Source organism: Chenopodium album, chromosome 20, assembly GCF_948465745.1.
Source record: "Chenopodium album chromosome 20, dcCheAlbu1.1, whole genome shotgun sequence".
NCBI lineage: Eukaryota > Viridiplantae > Streptophyta > Magnoliopsida > Caryophyllales > Amaranthaceae > Chenopodium > Chenopodium album.
Genome location: NC_137853.1, coordinates 32133259 through 32156348, shown reverse-complemented (window position 1 = coordinate 32156348; position 23090 = coordinate 32133259). Strand labels below are relative to the sequence as shown.

The window sequence follows — 23090 nt, the reverse complement described above, 5'->3', positions numbered from 1 at the left end:
TTATTGTGTAAAAGTGATTGGTATATAGCTGTTAATTGTTTTAGAGTATTTAAGAGCCAAAAAGCTTCAATAAGCTATTTATAATGAGCTTTTTGAGCCCAAAAAACTCTTTTAATAAATTTAATAAACTATTTACCAAACAGTCAAATTAACTTTTTAAATTGATCAAACCTCTAACTGGGCAAAATAAGCTAAAAGCTCTTTACCAAACAATCAAATTAACTTAATATTAATGATAGCTCTCTTTTCTTCAAATAAAATAAAAATATAGTTGGGGTAGGGTGTATTTATTTGCTTAGCATTTTCTTATCAATGGAGCATATTATCTTTTTCCAGATCTGAAGCTAACAATAGCAAGATGGTGACAAAGAACCAGAAAAAGCCAATTGATGCCTTCACCTTTGGAAATTCAAAAGCTTTATCATAACAAATGGACGAAAATGAAAGATTTCTCGTACAATTTTCAGTTTTCACCAATTCCATAAGCAAAAGAGTTTTTGTGGTAGGACAACTTTGTCATGTGAAACAGTGGGTGCATCATCATCATCCATGTGATGATGCTAACCGTCAGCTTGCTAATATCGTATGAAATTACTCAAACGCCCTTACAAGTTACAATATGAACCTCGGTTATTTAAGCTAGCTGACTGGAGCTAGCTAGCTCTACCCGAGATTAGTTGTCACATTGCTGATTCAAATTATGAAATTACACAGGTTAAGTGACAATTGACAAAATTGCAAGTTAGAAAGACGATATTAAAAAAGTCTAGCAAATTAATTCCATACAACATATACTGAAGCCTTACAATGATAATTGAATCCTAAGGTAAAGATGTCAGTAATCAAAGTCTAAGGCCAGTCTCAAAATGTAACAAAAGCCCCCAATGAAAAATTTACAACATTCTCAAAAATGGGCCAGTTACACAGACTGATTAGGTCAAAATTTCTGGTTCCCAAAACCTCAGAAATAGGTGCTTCCCCAAGCACTCTAGAAATTAAAATTAAAAAAGAAAAAAAGAATTTAAACAAGGCCACTTCATATTTCCTACCTGAATTGAAGTGGCTTTTTTAGACTAAATATTACTCCTCTACTAACAATAGCAAGGTCTTCACCAGTGCTTTCAAAAAGGGTAGTTTTAATATGCAGAGCCACATGAAAAAAAAAAATTACAGCATTCTCCTACAAACACCAGGCTCCAAGTTACTTCCTTAGTCCTCATTCTTCCTCTTCGCTGCTAGCCAGCTGTTGCCTACCCGGCTTTGCCCGAAAACTGGTGCCCATCGGAAATGGTTCCTACAAAAATGGGAAAAAAAACAAAAAAAAAAAAAAAAAAGTATCAGTGCCAGTTTTACGGGCAACCTGATCACAACAACCATGTTGGCTAGTGAATTCATATTTCAAGATTGGAAATATAGTTAAAACAATGAGTGGAAGGTTGTAATAAAGACGCAACATGGATCACACCATTGGCGATTTGTTTTGGAGTTTTTATTTCTCCTCCAGCATTAACTCAAGAGTTTCGTTTTTCATAAAAGTGCCTAGCTATGCATCATTGTTGAAACTTTGATGTGAATTATAGCTAACATTCAATACTCTTTGCAAAATAACTGAAAGAGCCAAAATGTCAATAAGAATAAATGACCTTCCAAACAGAACCATTTATGAATAACGTATGGGCTCAACGCTTACTGAGTTGCATAAAGAAATTTTCACTCATCATCAAATTCATTTATGTTCTATATTAGGTAAGCTATATGAAAACTATTACCCTGATAAACCCAATGCAAAAAAGGCATTTTTACCAACTCTTGGTTCTTAGTTCTTACATTCAGAACTACCTAAATCTTGACCCATTTACATTGCTTCCCCAACCACCCAACCCACCCATGAACTACAGGTCCCACATCTCAATCTAATCATTATTTTCTGATACATATTACTTGTCTTAAAGAGATTTCATGTAATCTTTCATCATGCTGTGGAAATATCATTATCTCAACCAAAATCCTTCACAAGTATGTTACTTGAATAATCGGACTCGTGAACTTAAGGCGCAACTATGTATCGTGTGGAGGTAAAAGGAAGAGGCGGAGCAACATAGTGGCCTAGTATAGTAGTATATGGCCTAATCTTCAGATGTCACAACTTACAAGAGCAAGTACTAGAGATAAGGTAGCACGAAAAAAGGCATTACATAAAGGCAAGTGGAAAGGAAGTACAAATAAATCCCAAAAACTTTACTGGGGACAGAAAAGAATATTTGTCGAACCTGATCTCCAGCATTTGGACCTTCTGTGTGAAACAGAATGGGGCGGCACCGTTTATCCTCGTTCATCAAGCTTGAATTCTGGAAATGTGCAATAAGGGCTCCTTTTCCTTGAATGCGAGCATAAGCCAGAGATGCAACCTTCTCACTGTTGAACTTCTCCCACTTTCTACCTTCAAATGTCTGCAGAGGATACTTTGCTATTAAATTTTCTAAAGGACATATTTTTATGTAAATAAACACAAATTTCCATAAATCAAACCTGATGAAAGCCAACAATCTGGATAGGATCAATCATGTTGATGAATGCATAGCCCATATTGCATTTATTCTGCCAGTTAAGCAAGTGAATATTAGAAAGAGAAACATTAAATTTTTCCTAGTTCCAAAATAGTGTTGAGTTCCATACCTTAAAATCAATTGGCAAATAAATAAAATCATATTTTCCTCGATGCTGCTCATCAATTGTAGCCAAAAGCATTTTGGAAGTATACCTAGAGTCAACAAGGCATTGCGTTAGAAGAGCAAATCAATGAAAGCCATAGGGAGTTCAAGTTGACTCAAGTTAACAACTTCTCAAAAAACAACCACATGGATTAAGCTGAGTGATTTAGTGAACTTAGAAACAAATTAACAATGTATGCTAGATAATAATGCCATAAAAGTAAAATCACCCTTTCAATAATAGCAAAGCAAAACAACATACTTGTTAGGAATATTTTTTATCATCAGTGTTGTTCGATTGTCATCACCCCGCATGATACGATCAATGTTAAGCTCATAGTGCTTCCTGTCAGCATGACTCAAGTTAGTTTCATTTCTGCTTCTTCTAACACGTTCACTGGGAGAACCAAACGATGTTGGCAGAGAATTCATTGTGTTTCTCTCATGAAACAAGTGACTCATCTGCTGAGGAGATTGTATCCCAGCATTTTTCGACATGTCAGTGCCATGAACATGAGAAAAGCTAATAGGAGAAGATATTTCTCTTGCAGGTGATGCAGAAAATCCAGGAATACCGACACTCCTAATGGCACCCATCTGATAACCAGAGGCTTCATGAGACTCTCCTGCATAAATTTGCTGTCGGTCCCAGATAGAAGCCTTCATTACCGGTGCCACAGGAGCTGAGCCCACCTGAAGATGATGCACTGGTGAAACCATATTCATCATAAGGTGTGGAGCCCCTGGCGATCCGGAAAGCCTTCCAAGGTGATGTGCGTGGTTATTATTCAAAAAGGAAGGGGAGTTCGGCATAAGCAAAGATCTAAGATGATGTTGCTGATACGAGTTAGACTTGCTTGCCATAGACTGCGCATGAACTCCGCTTGGGGAAAAGCCATAAACTGAGGAAAAAAAATTTTAAGTACAAGTGCATTGTAACTTCCAAAAAGAAAAATTCACAGGGGATAAAAGACAATACATGATTAAATAAAATAAATGGATGAAGGAACAAAGCTAAACAAAGATGGTAAGACAAACATAAACTCCTCTAATTGTTAGATTTTATAGAACAAATCACGATCACAGGTAATATAGGAGGTAATCAGATTATCGGTTGCCTAAATAAAAACATTTAGCCATCACCTATGGTACATGTTTCTCAACACAAACAGGCATTTCCAGTATATGAAGGTTCAAAGGGTAATAGTCAGTTGTAATGCATAAAATGTATACTACAGCCTTATATTTGCAAATATTGTATCAAATACCATGGGCCAAATGTAACTTTGCATTCTATGAAAGCCTTTAATTATATGTTAAAAGGAAACATTTAAAGGTATTCCTGATCGACATTGAATGTGGTTTAAAATTGCCAGTCAGAAGTAGATAGCTTCCACAAACATACACAAACAAGGTATTGGAATATAAAACAATAATGAAACTCCTAGCTTACCACTTTCGCCAAGTTCCCTAGCATGCCCATTTATCCCCAAATGATGAGATTCCAAGTTGACTTTTTCAGAAACCCTGGAACGAAAGTCATCAGCAAAGCCATTCACATTGTCCAATGAGTTCTGCGACATCATATTAACAACATTATGCATTGGCACTTGAGGAGAATGAGGATGGAAATTTGGGATGCCTCTGTTATCAAGCTGCACTTGAGGAAAAGATTGGCTGCCCTCACTAAGACCAAATTCATTACCAACAGATGGCATCCTAACCGGAGAAGGATACCCGTTAAAAATGCGAGAATTCTCATGAGGTGATGAATCACCTACCAAAGCACCAGAGGACAGTCTCGCAGTGGAATGGATCCTTGCAGCATGATCAACTGCATGTACAGAACGCTGCTGGTTCTGATGAATGCCCCAAGGATAACCCACATTTCTCCGGCCTGCCTGAAGATTCTCTTCTGCTTCTAACTCTATGCCGCCACTATAAGTAAACACGTCAAAATCTTCCAAATCATCATTGGCATTACCATTGCCCAGATGTCCCATCTCATCAACCATCCCAGAAAACAGCTCTTCTTCATCGGGAAGAATATTATTGATTGCCTGCCCTTCACCATCTTCTAGAGATTGAAAAGGCTCCCCCTCGTCAATTTGGGGAGCAACAGTAGAAGATTGTCGAGACACATATTTATTGGATGACAGTCTAACTGGAAAAGACAAAACTACTATAAGTAAAGCAAGTCATAAGACAACGTCAAAGATTTTAGAAAAATTTAAAAAGCAGCAGAACTTACGCTTATGATTAACCAGCTCGGAGAGTGAACTGGAGAAAAGACTGCTTTCATTTTGAGCCCCAACGACACCAACAAGATGTCGGTCCCCTTTGCAGTATGTCGAATCAAAATACACATCAGGTCGCGTCATTTTATTCTGGTTCATAGATCTCGATAGAGCTCTATGCACGCCAATATTTCCGTCTTCTCCAACTACGTCGATCTTATGTTCTCTGGGAACAGGAGATTGGGACATCGCCAAGCAATCAGACAGCTTACCCACAGCCGAAATTTTCTCCAAAGATGACAAAGTAACCATCTTTTATTTCTTCCTGATTTCTGTACCAAATATCAAGTAGCCGCCTAAACAAGCAAGAATATAAATGAAACAGTATATCCCAAAGATAGAACTCCAGCTAATAACATCAATTTAGTGACAATTCTGAACAAAACCCAAAATTCTATTTTCTTAAAAAACACTCAACCCCACTTCTATGCATTAAATTCCTACATTAATACAGAAGATTTACATATTTTCAGCAATCAATGAGATGTATAATTTAACTCACATTAAAACTAATCTCACAGCAAATGTACCATGTATGTACCAACAACATCACAAGCTGAAATTCCTTTCAAAGACTCAACCCATCATTAACAAAATCGAAATTTCGAATTTCGTAAAAGACCCCAAAAAAAAAAAACAAAGAATTTGGAGAGAGAATTCCATCTCCCAAAGACTGAAATTCAAAGTTGATGATGAATTACTAAAATTCTACAGATCATAAAAATAGTAAACAATTTTTCTTTTTTTAATACTACAAGAGAATACAGATCAGAACCAACAAATAAGATAAGGACTTATTAATTAGCTACTTTGCAGGTAAAAGGTAGGCGTAGCAACAAAACTTTACTTATTTTTAATATTTATAATAATTTAATATCATATCATATCATATCACATAAGATGTCGATACCAACTAGCTTAGTTCTTTAAGGTGGAACCCGAGATCAAATCCCGTGTACATCATTGCCCGTATCTCACCCCCAACACCGAAAAATCATATCTTATAAGATTATACCACTACCTAATTTGAAAGCGGACTAAATTCTAATTGGGTCATAATCATAAAAAGAATCCCCATTTCCGCGTTTTCTGTATATTTTAATTCCAACCCTCTGCTTCAATTTTCATCTTCCCAAAATTACATAATCCGCAACCAAACACCAAGACGTCAAGAAAGATTATGAAATTAAAAAACTTTATCATATAAATTAATAAATTAAAAAGCGTCTAATTTAATTAATTTTAAAAAAATTAAAGCAAACCAATCAATTAGTCATTATAATATACTAGGAAGGAATATAACTAGGTGAACAGGCTACGAAATTAAAATATTCCAAAAATTCAGACCAACAAATGAAATTCGAGAATTTTAATTTTATTTTTTTTTAATTTTTATAAAAATCCGACACTAAAAATAAAATTCGGACATATAGATCGGAACTTGATTTTCTCATTTTTCTGATTTTCTTACTTAACACCCACCAAAAAAAATTTAAAAAAATCCAAATAATTCAAATTTAATTAAATTAAATTTAAAAAAAACGTACCGTACAAGTTTAAACTACTACCACCACCATGAATTTCTCTCTTCAATATTCTTCCTAAGAAAAAAAAATAAATTAAGAGAGAAAAAATTAGAGATCTCCTGCATTGCAAAATTGGGAAAAAAAAAAAACCCCAAAAAATAAATCAATTAAAGTTGTGAGAATTTACCCTTGATTTGAATTCCGGTAGGATCCGAGAAATTGAAGAGAAACCCAGAAATTCCCAGAAAAAGTTATGAAGATCAGAATCAAAGAATCTACAGTAGGTGAACAAATTGTACTTGAGGAAGAAGATGAAGAAGAGGAGAGAGAAAGAGGAGAGAGAAAGTAAAAGAGAAGAAGGAAGGAGACAAAACAGAAAGGCAGTTCAGGGTAAGTAAGAGAGAGAAGGAGTAGAGAGAGAAAGTGATGAGAGAGAAAGTTTAGAGAGAGAAAATGATGAGAGAGAAAGTTTAGAGAGAGAAAATGAAGAGAGAGAAAGAGAAGAGAGGTGGCCTGGTTTATCTTTTGTTTGTTGTTGAAAGGGGATGAGATTTGACACATGAAAGACTTATGAGTACTCGGACAAAAAATAATACGAGAACAACACCATATATTATATTTTATTATTATTTTATATTATATGGTAAAATTATATTATTATATTATATTATATGGTATGATAAAATAATGAAAATAATTGTGATGAAATGGCAGTGTGTAGAGTAGTACAAGAGGAGTTTAAGTTGTAGTGGTAGTTTTTAGAGATTAGGAAATTTGGAAATTGAGTATTGGTGTTCTTTCTTGCTTTTTTTCTCTCTCTTGAGTTGTGTGTCATAAGGTAGTAATAAAAACAATATTTGCATGAACTAATCAATGCACATTGCATTGCTTTCCTTTGCTTTCTTTTACCCCATTTTTATGGTTTTTGATAACTTTATTAATTTATTATGAACTTTTAATGGTGTTGAAATTGGAACTTGCAAGAATTGTCAAAGTTATCCTTTATTAATGGAGTTAGTTACTACTATCATGTAATAAAGAGCATTGTTTGTTTTTCTTGTAACTTTATTTTTTGTACTTATACACCACTACATTATGTATGATCATGGGTACGGTGAAGTATGCACGGTTAGACTGCGTGTAAACTGTATATGTAAGTTGAGGTGTTTCTGTCTTGTTAGGTCCGTGTACGTAGCATATCAAGTGGAACATTATGGTACGGTGCTTTGTACCGTACTCCTTATCAGTTGTAATAATATTGATTGTTAAAAAGTGTTATTTTTGTTCTTGAGATGTTTAGGATTTGGATGATTGTTTCACTATTTGGTCATTCAATTCTTAAACAAATGCATTAGGCAATACTACCACAATTTTAGCTACATGTTCTAAATTGCTCAAACTGTTAAAAGAAAAATCATAAAGGTAACCTACTAAAGAACGAAATAAAATCTTAAATGTTGATAAAATTGAAAAGATAATCAAAACTGAGGAAACTACGACAACTTCATGTTTGCCTACTCGATGTAACCATTGATCAATAATATAGTGATTTTATTTAAACGCTTATTTAATTAAGTAGCGTGATATTACTTTAGTTATATTTCATTACCTTAATAAGAGGGAATCTTTCTCGAAACACTTTCATAATCTTAACCCTAAGTGTTCCATTTCTCAACATGGCTAGTGTCATTGATGTTATAGTCATCCTCGTCTTAATGACATCTATCATCAACTATCCTTTTACCTATTTTCTTTATTATTTTTTTTTTCTATGTAAAAGCGCTATATGATCACATGTTTTTTGGCCTGGTTTGTAAATTCCATGTTTAATTTCTTTTTACTCACTTCGTTTTTCTTTTTACTCACTTCGTCACGTTTAAAAAGAAGTGGTTGACATGCAACAACTTTCCTTGGTTGTTTAATTTGTTGAAAACCATCTTTGATCTCATTAGACTTTGGTGTTGTTGAATCTATCATCTAGCTTATTTTTCATGTTTAAAATGTTGAAACAAGAAGAAATTGTGGGTTTTCCTAAAACCAATGAACCAGTATAGGCAGTATTGTGTGATAGGTTACATTACTATATTGATATTGTAACACACTATGAGAGTCTCTGATTTTGAGTAACAAGTTTCATATTTTGGGTAATGAGGCACAAAATTGGATGATGAGCCTCATATTTTAGATAATGAGTATCATATACTAGATACTAAGTCTTACATTAGACAATGATGAGTCTATAAATTAATACAATGAGTCTCTTACATTGGATGCTAAGTCTCACATTTTGGGTGATGAGTCTTAATTAATTTCACATTATGTCATATACTCTCATCACACATATGATGACATTGTCTCACCCAATACTTTTACTTAGTGACATTACTAGGTGATATTTTCTTCTAAATGTTTAATACTATTACTCTATCAATCTTGATTGTTCAATTTGGATAGGTTCTTGTTGCTACTCTAGCTAATGTGATAAGTATTTTTTTTGCTTTTGAGAATAACATAATCGTTTTCATGTAATTACTTCATAATCGAGATAGGTATAAAGAGACATCCTACTAAGTTGTACTCAGGGCCTGTTCTCATTGACTGAACTCAGCTGAACTGAACTGAATATTTTATAAGAGAGGGAAATTAGAAGCTGAACTGAACTAAACTGAATTTATTAAAGCTAAACTTAACTGAACTGAACTAAAAAAAACATATGAGAACAAGCCCTTAGTGTAGTAGTAAGAATTGTTATTCCCTTTAGGCAATCTGGGTTAGGATTCTCATATTTTAATAATGTTCTCTCATAAACAATTCATTTAAACTCTATTCAGTCCAGTTCAGTTTAACTTCAATCAGTTCAGTTCAGCTCAGTTCAATAAATCAGATTAGGCCCTAAGACAACAATATTTATCGTTGTACTTTGTAGTTTAAAACAAATGGGGCAAATCATGCATAGATATACTCCCTCCGTCCCAAAAAGAACGACCCATTTGGGTTGATTACGCGGGTATTAAGGAAGTTAAGTAAAAAGAAGTAAAAATATATTGGAAAGATAAATTTACATGGGGTTTGTAAAAAAATAGAGAGAGAAAGTAATAAAATAACATGGAAAATCAAATTTTTATATGGGGAAGCTAATTTTGCACAAATATTGTAGCAATTTGGTGGGTGTTTTAATGCAAATGGGTCATTTTTTTTGGGACAAAGTTTTGGCCAAATGAGCCGTTCTTTTTGGGACGGAGGGAGTAGTTTATTACGATATAGGTTAAAAGTTACATTCTTACTATACTTTTGATTTTCACTATTTTGTTTGTTTTTAGCAACAACTTATAGTTGCTACAATTTTTTGAATCCTAAGGCCATGTTCGGGAAAATTAGTGGTACTTATCGGCTTTCACGTAAAGTTATTAAGACTAATATGATTATACCTTTTGTAGGTGAAGATATAAATTAAAGTCAGCTTCAAGAAATACTTATAATCATTTAAATTTTGCCTATCACTAGTAAGAAAGAGAGTTCAATTTATTTTATTTTTTTGGTGAAATGAGAGTTTAATTTATAAATCTAAAGAAGTTTCATCCCAATACCATATGGCAATAGGAATTGTAATCACTTGGCCTATATAATGTTTAATTACTATCTCTTTAATTTCTTAATGTGGAACCTATTGTTTGGGATGCTTACACTTTAACAGTATCTAAATTTCTTTCCTTTTTAATTTATGGCAAGAATTTTAACTTTCATTTATATAAAGTTTTAGATCGATTTTTGGTTCATTTCCATTTACACAGATCATATTGCTTGAAGGTTGCTATTAATATATCTATTACTTGTTTTATAGTAATAAATCTATATATATAGTAATATATCTGCACAATGTGAACATCATTTTGTTTGAAATAAAAAGTATAATATATAAATAATAATTTTTTGTATTAAAAAAAAAAAAAAAAAAAACCCTAGTATATTTTTTAGTATAGGCAATGTCTTACGTGCATTGAATTAGCAATGTACATTTTTCATGACTCAATCTTCTCTTAAGCATTTTAAACTTTTCATATTATCATTTATTAGATTTTGATCTTTAGTTGTCAAAGGGGACATGAAATATGATATAGCTCAATGTTCATTCACTTCATCTGAATTTCTTATCTTATGTTAAGTAAGTAAATTCAATTATTCAAATCTGATTGCATGAACTTATTAGCTTTTACAGTTTTACATTATCTTATATGAACATTTCACTCTTATATATACTATATAGAGTTTTATCTTATCTTTTTTATTTTCCTTTAATTTTGTTACTAAAAGTATTATCTATCTTATATCACCTTATCTTATTTTATAGAACCTTAAAAGAAATTATGAACCTTATTTATCTTTTCAGAACTTATCAACCCTTACCTAATAAACTTTTCAAAACTATAGAGCTCCATAAGCATGTCATGTCACAAAATATTATTTAAACAATAATATTGAAAAAAAAAATACATTTCATTGTTAAAAAATTAAGAAACTTAAAGATAGATAAGAGAAAATAAAAGTTTGATTTCAATAAACAATATTATAGGTAATTAATTTATGTATATTGAATATAAACTTTTACTCACAATTTTTATAAAAGATATGCAATAATTTATACAAGACTCACTCATGATATATCATATATGTATTGCAATAGATGTGTGACTAATAGCGCAGCGAAATAAAATTAGATTGACTTATATGAGAATATCGTGGTGTGAGAAGATATATATCCTTATCCCAAAGTTAAATCTGGCCCGCACGGTGTATGTAGATTTAGGTAGCAAGTGAAGAAGATTATGGCATAATGTAATCTTAGGCAATCAATTTGGTCTTCAACCAAGCAATATGACTAGGTAAATATAGGCAGCAATCAAAGATCATTACATAACGTAATCTTCTTCATAATAGGTAAGAAATCCATAGAATATTTGACATTGCTTAATTAGCATTGTCACTAATTACACAAAAAGGAGATTTGACATGAAGGAAAAAAAAAAACCCACACCCAACACTAGCAATAATTGACTAAGGGTCTGTTCATATTAACTGAACTGAACTGAATTGAGTTGAAATGAATATTTTATAAGAGAAGAAAATTAGGAGTTGAACTGAACTGAACTGAACTGATTGGAGCTGAACCGAACTAATTGATTGGAACTGAACTGAACTGAAATGATTGAAGCTGAACTGAACTGAAATTAAGTAATTGTGAACAGACCCTAATTGTACCACGCCAACCGCCCTCACTCGAGCTCAGCATTTTTAATTTGTGCACTTGTGCGAATTTTACAAGCACACTTTTTTTTCTCTCAAGATTAAGGCCAAACAGAGTTTCCTTTGATAAATATTGATTGTTTTCTAATATTAACATTGCATATAACAATTGGGTCATGGATAGGATGGGATGGGATGGGAATATGGTCTTTTTATGGGGATGCCAGCCATCACCACCTCACCACTTGACTTATATAATAAAGATATAATAAATATATATCTCTACCTTATTCTCTACCTTATAAAAAGTAGAAACATATTCTTATGAATAGTGTAATGTCAATTATACCCTTCAAAATGTGTATTTACATACATATCTTCATTAATATGTAAATGCTATTTTAATGAATAGTGTTTTAAACAACTATACCCTCTAAAATATTTATGTACTTTTATGCTTTCATAAATGTTAGTTGTCTTGAACATTTATACCACCTAAATATAGTTGATTACATATTTTCTCTTATTGTTTTTTTTTAGGAAAAATTTCTCTTATTGTTAATTTAACTAATTTTGTGATTTAAAAGCCAAACCAAAAAAACCTTCAAGATATGGCTAGCTATGATGCGCGCGTTAGCTGCCCTAGTTATAGAAAAAATAAAATTGAACATATTTGATTCATTAGATAGAGTATGTCTTCAAAAATAAGTTATATATGACGAAGGTTTAGAACTGCCAAGCATATTGGTGGTTTTTTTTTCTTTATCAAGTGAAGAGAAACAAAAATGTCTTACAAACTCACACAATGCAAGTAATATGAGCAACACAAAATTGATAAAAAAAAAGTTCAAAAAATTTATGTAAATGTACATTCAGATAAAATAAAATTAGATAAAAACAGGTTTAGACAAAATAAAATAAGTTTAGAAAATTCAAATAAAATAAGGTTCAGTGTAAAATAAATTAAGTTCAGAAAAAATCATATGAATTAAAGGAGCATCAGGCTTTAATCTTCACCTTTTAAAAATATCTTCACCTTTTAAAGGAGCATTAGGCCCTAAGTTCAACAAAATTAATTTGATTTCACCTAAAATTAATTTCAATTTAGGTGAAGAAAACAGGGCCTTAGGCTTTATTTTAGTTTTACTTATCTAATTTGATCTAAACTTATTAAGTATGAGTTTATCAGATTGTTTGATTTGACTAAACTTTGACCTCACATGTACGTTAATCCTTAATTAAGGAAAATTTATGCTTATTTGATAGGGGATCAGACTTATTTGATTTGTATTAATATATATTTTTTTCAAATATGTATGGAGTAATTTTCATTATTATTTGCCTTGTTTCCTTGGACCTTAAAAAAAATATCTAGTAAAAATAAGTGTTGTTTAGTTTATATAACTCAAGTTTTAATTTAGTAAAAATCAGTAATAATATTAAAAATATATAAATAATACGAGTAGAGAATAAGTAAATTAAAAATGATTTCAATCAAATATTATTAATTTCAGTTCATTGACAATTTAAATTCAACAAATATAATTTCAATTTAGTATGAATAGTTTCAGTTTAACAAAAACAAGATAAACACGGTCCTAATTCCAAATTATTTTTTAAACCGCCAACATAATTGACTATTCACATTTAAAATAAGTCTCCACCCAAACAAAAATTACCCTTATTTATGACACCCAAAATTATTATACTACGTACGTACTTCTTAATTTCTCATGTAGTACGAGTACTATGAAAATAATTTTGACTCCAATCAAATTTAATTATTATTATACTCTGTAATACACAAGCTCTCATAAATAAATCTCTGAATTTGAAGTTTTAGCTGGCTAACTGCTTTTCTTACCTACCAAATTCTGCACCCTATTGTCTAGTGCGTGCCTACCTTCAAGCCCATTTACTTCAACTTTTTACCATTGAAATTCTTGTAATTTTAGTCCTAATTAAAATAATTACTGTCATTTTAATTACAGTTAAAATAAAAAAAATAAAAAAATTACAGTAAAAACTTTTTAGCAATTGCTCATAAAAAAATACTCCGTATAATAATATTAAATAAAAAAGTCTAAAGCAGTTATGATTAGCTAAGAAAAGCAGGATTAAAATAATAAAGAGGGAAAGAAAGGAGTAGAATTAATGACAAAAAAGCCAAATAAGAAAAGATGGAGGAAGTTATACTCATAAATTGGCTGGTTCACATGTTATTTGCGCCGATTAATTGAATTGAAAATGGTTTTATCTTGTGCCTATAAAGAAACTGACAAGCGAGTTATAGCCATTTTTCATGGGACAATCATACAAAGTTACTCCCTTTAATTATATATTTTTTTTTAATTGTTTGATTATAGATTAAAGGTTACTACGGTACAATTTAGGCTATTAATATCTTTATTACGAGTTTGTTAGAGAAATTATAAAGAAAAAATTAATATTATACACAGAGTGCATGATAGACTGATAGTGGTATGGTGTCTTACATATGCATTGGTATAAAATAATAGTCAAAGTAAAAAGCGAGGACGCACAAAGTGATACGGAGTACAAAGTAATACATTAACCGTACCCTTATTTGAAAAACTAAGTATGAATAAAAAATAAAAATTGCACTTATACTTAATGAGTGATTGCGCCTTCAAGGCTACACTTTCAAATGTTATTTGCGTTTTCTCTATTAGCCCGTTTCTTACTTTCTTAATGTTCTTTACATTCCTACTTTATACCATTTTAACAAGGAATCTTTAGGGCTTGTTCTCTTACGTTGAAATTCAGTTTAGTTCAGTTTAGTTCAGTTCAGTTCAGTTCAGTTCAGCTCAGTTCAGTTCAGTTCGGTTCAGTTCAGTTCAGCTCCTAATTTCCTTCTCTTATAAAATATTCATTTCAGTTCAGTTCAGTTCAGTTCAGCTGAGTTCAGTTCAGTTCAGCTGAGTTTAGTTCAGTTCAGTTCAGTACAGTTCAGTTCAGCTGAGTTCAGTCAATGAGATCAGGCCCTTACTAACTTATTTTTATTTGGCCCATCATAACTTATCCACTTGCATTATTATGTGACTCAAAGAAACTCCTTTCCTCACTTGTTATCCCACCTTTACACGCTCTTCCTTATAACTTTAGTGTTAAGAACATTAAGGTACCTAGTAGTTACATTTGTAAACTTTCATGACGTTACACCTTTGTACCCAACACTTATCATTGTAAGTTTTGTAACCCGTTTATGTCACTATCTTTTCCGACTCTCTATACACCGAAAAAAGGCGGAAGTAGAAAATAAACAAGAATGATAAAAGAAGAAAAAGAAGGTAATTGAATAAACTCATGGGGCACTAAACATAATTTGTAGAGGTAGTGACAAGTCCTCCATTGAAGACAAATGGAACACGTGTCATCCAAATAAGGCATCCTTAGGAGACATGAGGTAATGGGCTTATATTAGTCATTTTCTCAAGGAAGGCTAAAGGCCACACATAAATCATATAGTTACATTATAGGAATTGGACCACAATTTTATTTTTGCATTTTACATCAAAAATAATGAGTCTTTGTAAGTTATACATCACACCAAATAAGATGTTTAACCTCTTTATAGTACTACTTGTACACACTACTACTATTTTCTTCTTCTCTCCATACTTCTATTCACTTGTTTGTTAGGACGACTTCTTTTTATTGGCTTCACCGATAAATCCAATCACATGTTTTAGTATTTTTTTTTTTACTTCTTTTTTTTTTCTCCTTTTTATTTGGGTTGGGTTGGAGATGCCCAAATGGCAATATGTAGAGCCTTTAAATGATTAGACATTTATATCCTGAAAATCGTGGTTGTGTTTCATTATATTAAAGTCTTTGAAAATTCACATAATATTGATTATTGTAGATGTTTATGACTTAATATTATGAATGATTAAGCATTAATATTTGACGAGGTAATAGGGGGTAAAATTACTCCAAACTTGATAGAATTTATCAATCTACGAGGTACAATTTCTTTGCCCTCAACACTTCAACAGACACATGGTAAATTGGTAACTTGGTAAGTGCCTTAGTGGGCAATTCACCCCCAACGTAAAACTACTCACGATATGTAGTCACCAACTATAAGGGTTGAGGAAGTCGAAAATCAAACCCTTGACCTCTTGATTGTGAGATGAAAACCCCACTGTTCGTAATTATCTCGCTAGAATCATAAAATAAAATGTAATAAATGAGTATCCCTCCCTACACACTCTCTCTCTCCAATCACTTGGTAAGATTTTAATTATGAAACCTGTATATTTCAAGTTGTACAGATGTGAAAAAAATATTTGACAGAATTTTCTTAATTAAGTGGATTACTGAAACTGGTACAATAAAAGGTACAATAAGTTTGAGGAAAGTAGTGGAGTAGTGGGTTATCCAATCTAATCATTTTGCATGATCATTTTATGGGTACTCAAAACCAAGGCACAAACTGATTTCCAAAACTCCCCCAGGCCCCTCCCCCACAAATAAAAAAAATAAAACAATTAATAATAGTAATAATAACAATAATGATAATAATTATTTTTTGTAAAAAAGAAATGTCCTATATATGAATATTTCTGGGTTATGATGAACTCATACAGTATCAGATACAAGGACATGGTCTGATTCCATAGGAAAGTATTGCCTCCTCTATCAAGGAAATGCATTAAATTTACAAGGACTAAAGGCACAGAAAAGTAATTACGCCATAATTCTTTAAGGATAATACAGTACTCTAGTACTTTTGTACAAAGAAATCAACAGTAACCAGTGATCAACTTACTGTTTCAGTAATGACCGTGATTAAGTTATTACGAAACTGTTAATATTAACTGCCTGTAAGAGCATCAGTTTATAACATTCTCATAGAAACATGTTTCTACTAACTTATACAAAATCGATAAGGGCATCGTCTAAACTGAATGTGATCATGTGACCACTTCATAGGCTCAATGACTACATATTAGACATAACTCCGAACTAAACGCATCTAATCCACGCACCCTTCCATTCAATAGCTCGAAGAAATGTCACCTTCATCACTGCAGCTGATATAGGCGCGGAAACAGGCTAATAGGATCGTTCCTAGTTAAGGTAGTCTAAATGAGTAAATAGTGTATAACAAGTAATTTTGCTAAACTCGAAGTGCTCAACATAGGAAGAGTAAGACTCACCTATCTCAGAGGTCAGCAATTTCAATTGCACTTGTCGTAGCTTTGTCCTCTTTCCTAGAAGCTTTCTTTCGCTTCCTCTCTGACTGAGGTTCTTTGGCTTTTAGATCATTGCAAAAGGTCCTTAATGACAGAGAAAGGTTCTCATTACGATGGGCTGCAACAAAATTTAAGACTATCACAAGTTGTCCATATTGAAAGGCTATACTAGTAAATCAATACAAATTTAGTATATTGACTGTGACCAAACACCAAAGTCAATAAGTTGTGAATAACAGGCTGGTCAGGCTCTTGTCATCAAACAAAGGTATACATGTAACAGACAGATGCAAGTTTCAAGAGATGAAAAACAGAATTTTAAGACTTGAAGCTTCTGATATTGTATTTTGATTGTGATTAAGTCATAGAAATCAGTGGATATTGTCTACAAGGATTGTGTTTTATTAACAATTACATAGCAAAGAGATAAGCAAAATATCAACACTCAGAAAAAAAAAATTAAAAAAAAAAAATACTAAACTAATATAGTCACTTAATAATGGATTGCATGTATCAGACATGATAAGAATGTATGCATGATATAACAACTGATAAATATATGGTACTTAACACATATAATACTCCATAAATGACATGTACAAGAGTAAAGCAAACGGTTTGGTAACCAAAATAATTATTAGTGGCAATTGGAAATCAGTTTGAGACAAAGTATGAACCATGAGTGAACAGAAGGGCAACATAAGATATGTTCATCAGTGATTGCAACCTAAAGTAATAAACTAAGTGATTTTTCACAAAGAAGATTGCATATAGTTTTATCAAAACCATCAATACAGAAAAGCTTAAGCCGAGGTCTGAGCATTTTGGTAGTCAGTTTATCTAACAAATTCATGAAATGCAGTTGATGAGGATATGATTTAGAATACAGACTTCTAGAATTAAGATTGAAGTATCATCAGCTGCCCATGAATACTAAGTATACGGCTTCCACTATCGTACAAGAAATCTCAATAGTCCTGGTTACAGGTCATCCAAAGCAAATACTATGTAATCCTTTTTTTAAATCAAAATCCCCTTACCATGATATTTCCAAAGTCCAATATTCCAAATGATGCACTCATCTCTGTTGTTAATAATTGAAAATTGTAATAGACTAACCTAAGGAGGGGTAGTATGGGTATTCAGTATTCTAGTAGTAATATAGTTTACTAGGTTAATAGTCCTTAGTATAAATAGAGAGGGAGGGGAACGATAATGGTAGGCAGAAAGTTGTATGGAAAACCTAGAGAGTTATGGCCTCGAGCCATTGTTAGAGTGATAGCCTCAAACTATATATGAGTAATAGCCTAAAGGCTAAAGCTATTAACCTATCTTTGTAACCCTTTTGCCATTTTCAATCAATCTTCTAGCTTCAATCTTTGTTATTTCTTCTCATTCAATCAATTAGCCAAAAATCAGATTACCTAGTTTAATCAAAGAACCAATCTTTTCTTTCTATTTAACTGCTATTTGTGTGAATAAGTTAGCAGTAATTTCAGTTTATCACAAAAATAAATAGGGTTTTTAACAAGGTTGACCTTAAAACTGTAGGTGACACCCCCGCTTACTCCACCCTGTACATGAGAGAGAGGGTGTGGGGGAGGCAAGGTAATAAAAAGGAAACAGAAAATTCTTATGAGACAAATGAAGCACTGTACATCACATATTACTCAATGTTTTCATATACAGAAATAAATTGTCATTAAGTTCTGAAGAGGATCCTATTGTTATATGATAGTTGCAGTTGATTGAAGAGGTGACCAAAACCAGATTTCGGAGTACATCATGCTACTCAGACAAGTTGTGGTTTTAGATTGTACATAACTCAGAAAGGGATAGAAAATGCATACAAAAATTGTGTTTTATCAGCTAAAAGTAGAACTGCACAAGCATTTTATCAACCAAATAAGATACTGAACTTATACAGTTAATTAACCAAGCATCACATGAGTTGGCCAAGATAGGCATGATATTACTAGTGATAATTGGATAATGCTTAGCACAATAGTAAATAAGCTACATGTGCAAGAGTAAAGCAAAAGAGTTTGGCAGTCAAAAGTAAGTTTGGTGGGAATAAGATGAGACCTGTGACAGATACAATCCATGTATGAACTGAAGGTTGGGTGGTATAAGATGTTTGTTGTCCAGACTACTCAAAAGGGGTGAGAAGACAGCTACATAAATTAAGCTTCTTAAACATAATGTCATGTTATTAAGAACATAAAACTAAACAGAGGAAAAAAGAAATAGGGGGTGGATATGATGACAAAACATAAAAAAAATTAAATTAAAGTTCATAACTCGTTACAATCAAAAGTTGCAAACCAATTATGCAGTTATCATAAACTAAGTAGTTTTTCAGCAAAGATCACATAAGTCTAAACCTTTTAGTATTCTTGTTAAAGATCGCTATTCCAAAATATAAGTCTCAAGACATGCCCCAGTCTGAACTTTCGTAATCAATTTGTCCAGAAATTCATGAAAAGAAATAGATAAGGATGTTATTATAAAAATTAGAGATTGTTTTCCTTCTAACAGAAATTTAGGACTTCTAGGATTCAGATTAAAGTATCATTAGATGCCTTCCTATAAAAAGATATTAGTATTCTTGGTTATCTGTTACAGAAAGTTGCTGCTTCCACCTTCCTAAAATTATCATCTTATGAAAGCACCGTCACAATATCTGTTGCTACCAACCGATTCATAAGAAAGAACAGTTCAAAAATTCACGTTTATTATATTTTTGCCTGCAGCATAAGTGATGTTCTGTCGGAAAAAGAGAAGAAGAAAATGGAAACTAAAACATTCTTGTACGACAGATGAAGCTTTATACTCCTTAATAAATATTCACGTGTTCGACAAAGCACATGCAACCTCATATCCAAACTAGTGCTTTCAATTAAAACAACTGTATGTAATACCTGCAAGTATAACATCCTCAGTATTCACCAGTTTACGACCAGCATGGTGTGCAAATAGTTCAAGGTCCTTGGCCAAATGCTCTGTAATACAAAAGGTAAACCCCCATCAGTTAAAAGAGATTTGTTACACAGTAAGATTACTAGATAGATACGGAAAATGTGTGCTAAATCTCATCACGGAAAACATGTGATAAAACTAGTCATGAGCAGTCAGCACATATTGTGGGTAGTTGATTATGAGGCATCAGGGTAGCAAATTTGAGGAAAGTTGTTTCCAAGACAAAACATGTGAAAGAGCGGGATTGACACAAAAAAGTCAAATTAAGTTCCCATTTTAAGAGTTTAATCCAAATCCGATATGCACCCAGAATGCCAAATGCCCAAAGATGACAAGGGTGGCATGCAAAAACACATCTATTAGCTGAAAAGTGTTAATATTGCTACAGATGCAGATCATCCCATCAAATTATTATCAAATAATTCATATTGTACCCAGAACAGCCAAAAGCATGAGTGATGGTTTAAAAAAGAGTTTAGTATCTCAGCATTTAGTATCCATCAACTCATGCAAGGTACAAAACATAATGAATTAAAGCTAAGAAGAGCTATCAACTTTACAAAGTCATAAATCAATAGTAGCAGATTGTATAAAAACTTTCTCAAGATGTCCCTTAAAAATGTCCTTTCCCATTCATCTCCCTACTAAATTGATATTTGTCTTCTTAATTTTTCATTACCACTCAATATTATCCACTTACCCTTATTTTACATATTCCACATAATCTATCATTTGACATATCATTGTACTACCCAGTAGGATAATTTTCTTCGTAAATATTCATCATCACCCAACGCCTAGTCAATGAACAATAAAACCTAATTAAAATGAAAATATTTAGCATGCAAATTCATGTAAAATTGGTCCTACATACATTCTTAACTAGAAAAGTCACCCACAAACCCATAAAACTATTATAAATCGAAAAATCGTTAGAAGCTATTGACACTAATCCAAAGATGATCTCCTCACAAAGTTAACAACAATGTATGGAATCAGATACTACAAATGCTAACATAGCCTACGAATCATAAAACTTGCAGCAATTTCGATGAAGCTCACTTCTTCTAAACTCAGAAATCACACCTGCTAACTGTAATCAATACATTCCAAATTCAAAGCAACACAAAAGAAATCAAACTTCAGAACAAACAATTTCCATCATATCTTCTAAATCAAAAGAAATAAAATTAAAAATACAATCCAAACCCTACATTTCCAATAAATCAAACTTAGTAAACCCTAGAATAGCAAAAAAAAAATCAAAACAAAGGAATTTCAAGTGTGATTACCAGCATAATTAAACGCCAAATTGGAAATACACGCAACAATCGATTCAGAAGCTTGCATTCCGTTTTTCTTCGCTGATCAAATTGATGAACAAAAAAACGTAAGAAATCGCAGAATTGAGAGAAGAGAGAGATTGAAAGAGAGAGAAAAGGACCTTCGGAATCAGCAATGGAAATGGCGGAAAGACGAAAACGATCCTTCAAAAGTTGAGTTTCTTCATCATCTTCTTCTTCTCTCTCCATTTCCATGTCGCTTCCTGTTCTTTCTATTTCCATTTTTTTCCAAATTTTGGGGAATTTTTTTGAATTGAATTGAAAGTTAGAAATTTGAGGGGTTTTAAGGCGCCAAATTTGTGGCTAATTTGTTCCTTATTCATTTTTTATTTTAAATTCGGGACATATGTCCATAAGGACCATAACCCTTCTACGCTTTTACACTCTTCGTTTTTAAATACTTGTTCTACTTCTTTATGTGCAGAGTTTTAGAAAAAATTGGAGAAATTCATAAAATATGGAGGTTGGGATTAGTGGAAGGTAAGTTGGAGGAGAGAAAGGTAATAAAATACGAGTATAGTTTTTATTGGGTCCTATTGGTTAATAGAAATGCATTAAATATTGTAAAGTTTTTCCAACTAAAGAAATAGAGCAAGTATTTAAAAACAACCGTAAATGAAAAGTGGAGCAAGTATTTAAAAACAAAGGGAATAGCAGCTTAATAGGGGCTAGGGTGGAACCGTAGAATGGTGGATAGAGGGTTTTGGGCTCCTCTGGGGTAATTTTGTGCTTTAGACAATTAATAATGGATTACTTCATTAGTTTTTTCGTTTTGATTTTTAACATTGTTTATAAACTAACTCGTAGTTTTATTACCATTGTGATCTGTATTAATGATAAAACATACTCATGTAAAATCTTGTTTTAATCATCTTATATACTAGTATATTTTTATTAATATCAAAACTCTTTACAAATTCAAAATGTCAATAATTAAAGATATTAAAATCGTTAAAAGTGTACATTAGCAAAAGTGATAAAAAAATCTTATCAATTAAAAAAAAGATGAAAGTGGTCCAGCTAATATTAATTGTCTCAACTCTCAAGACCTGGTTTCATGAGGCATATGATACAGATGCTGAATTTCCCAAAGAGTCATACCAAAAAGCCCAATGTATTTTCCGGAAATTAAACCACAATTAGTTCATACAAGTATATACTAATAAAATTGATCATTGTGCTTGATGTAAAAATAATAAAAAAAATAATAATAATAATAAAAATTGGAGCTTCTTGATTCTCATCTTTAAGACTCTCAAAGTCGACATGTTATTCTTTTTTTTTTTTTTTGGATGTTGTCTTGGAGGATGTCATGCATTGTTGACTTGTTGTACTTCTTTTGACCCGCTTAATAAATCTTATGTAAAAATAGAGGGTAACTTTGTTGCTTATTATCTTGTTAAATTAGTTTTGTACAATATTAAACACATGTGGTTAAAGAGGTTTCCTTTTTGATCTCGTGGACAAATATCATGATTATTAAAACACGTTGATCTTTTGCCTCAAGTTAAATCACGTATGAAGTACATTTTTATTTATTGAAGAAATTAATTATGTTTTTTTTTCTATTTTTTGGAAGAAATTATGTATTATTATTTGGACACTAAGATATAGCCCTTCAATTTCAATTTCCCGAATTCAAAATGACAATAAACTTGATACAATGTACCATATACATTAGGTAAGTAAATCCTCTAAAGCAAGGAAATAATCACCCTAATTATAAGATACACAATTAAACCAGCTATCAAATAATACCCATTATTACTGA

The 23090-nt window shown here is 32.0% G+C and overlaps 2 protein-coding genes across 3 annotated transcripts; both read right to left on the bottom strand.

The window, feature by feature from the left end:
- Positions 1–814: 814 nt before the first annotated feature.
- On the bottom strand, positions 815–7043 carry LOC145597516 (protein MEI2-like 4). Of its 2 annotated transcripts, none has more exons than XM_081653705.1 (9): positions 6722–7043; positions 6556–6609; positions 4963–5280; positions 4165–4875; positions 2974–3613; positions 2677–2761; positions 2530–2598; positions 2271–2450; positions 815–1294 (listed from the first exon to the last, which is right to left on the bottom strand). In XM_081653705.1, the coding sequence occupies exons 3-9, from the start codon at positions 5258–5260 to the stop codon at positions 1217–1219; spliced, it is 2061 nt and encodes a 686-aa protein (XP_081509831.1). In that variant the 5' UTR covers positions 5261–5280; positions 6556–6609; positions 6722–7043; the 3' UTR covers positions 815–1216. The 2 variants fall into 2 exon arrangements, with proteins under 2 accessions (XP_081509831.1, XP_081509830.1); XM_081653704.1 differs by having other exon boundaries at positions 4963–5304; positions 6722–7042.
- A 9322-nt stretch (positions 7044–16365) lies between these two features.
- LOC145599424 (protein MHF1 homolog) lies at positions 16366–21551 on the bottom strand. The gene is made up of 5 exons (XM_081655811.1): positions 21421–21551; positions 21269–21340; positions 19919–19999; positions 16962–17115; positions 16366–16872 (listed from the first exon to the last, which is right to left on the bottom strand). Exons 1-4 carry the CDS (start codon positions 21539–21541, stop codon positions 16967–16969), a joined length of 423 nt encoding a protein of 140 aa, XP_081511937.1. The 5' UTR covers positions 21542–21551; the 3' UTR covers positions 16366–16872; positions 16962–16966.
- Between the last annotated feature and the right edge of the window lie 1539 nt (positions 21552–23090).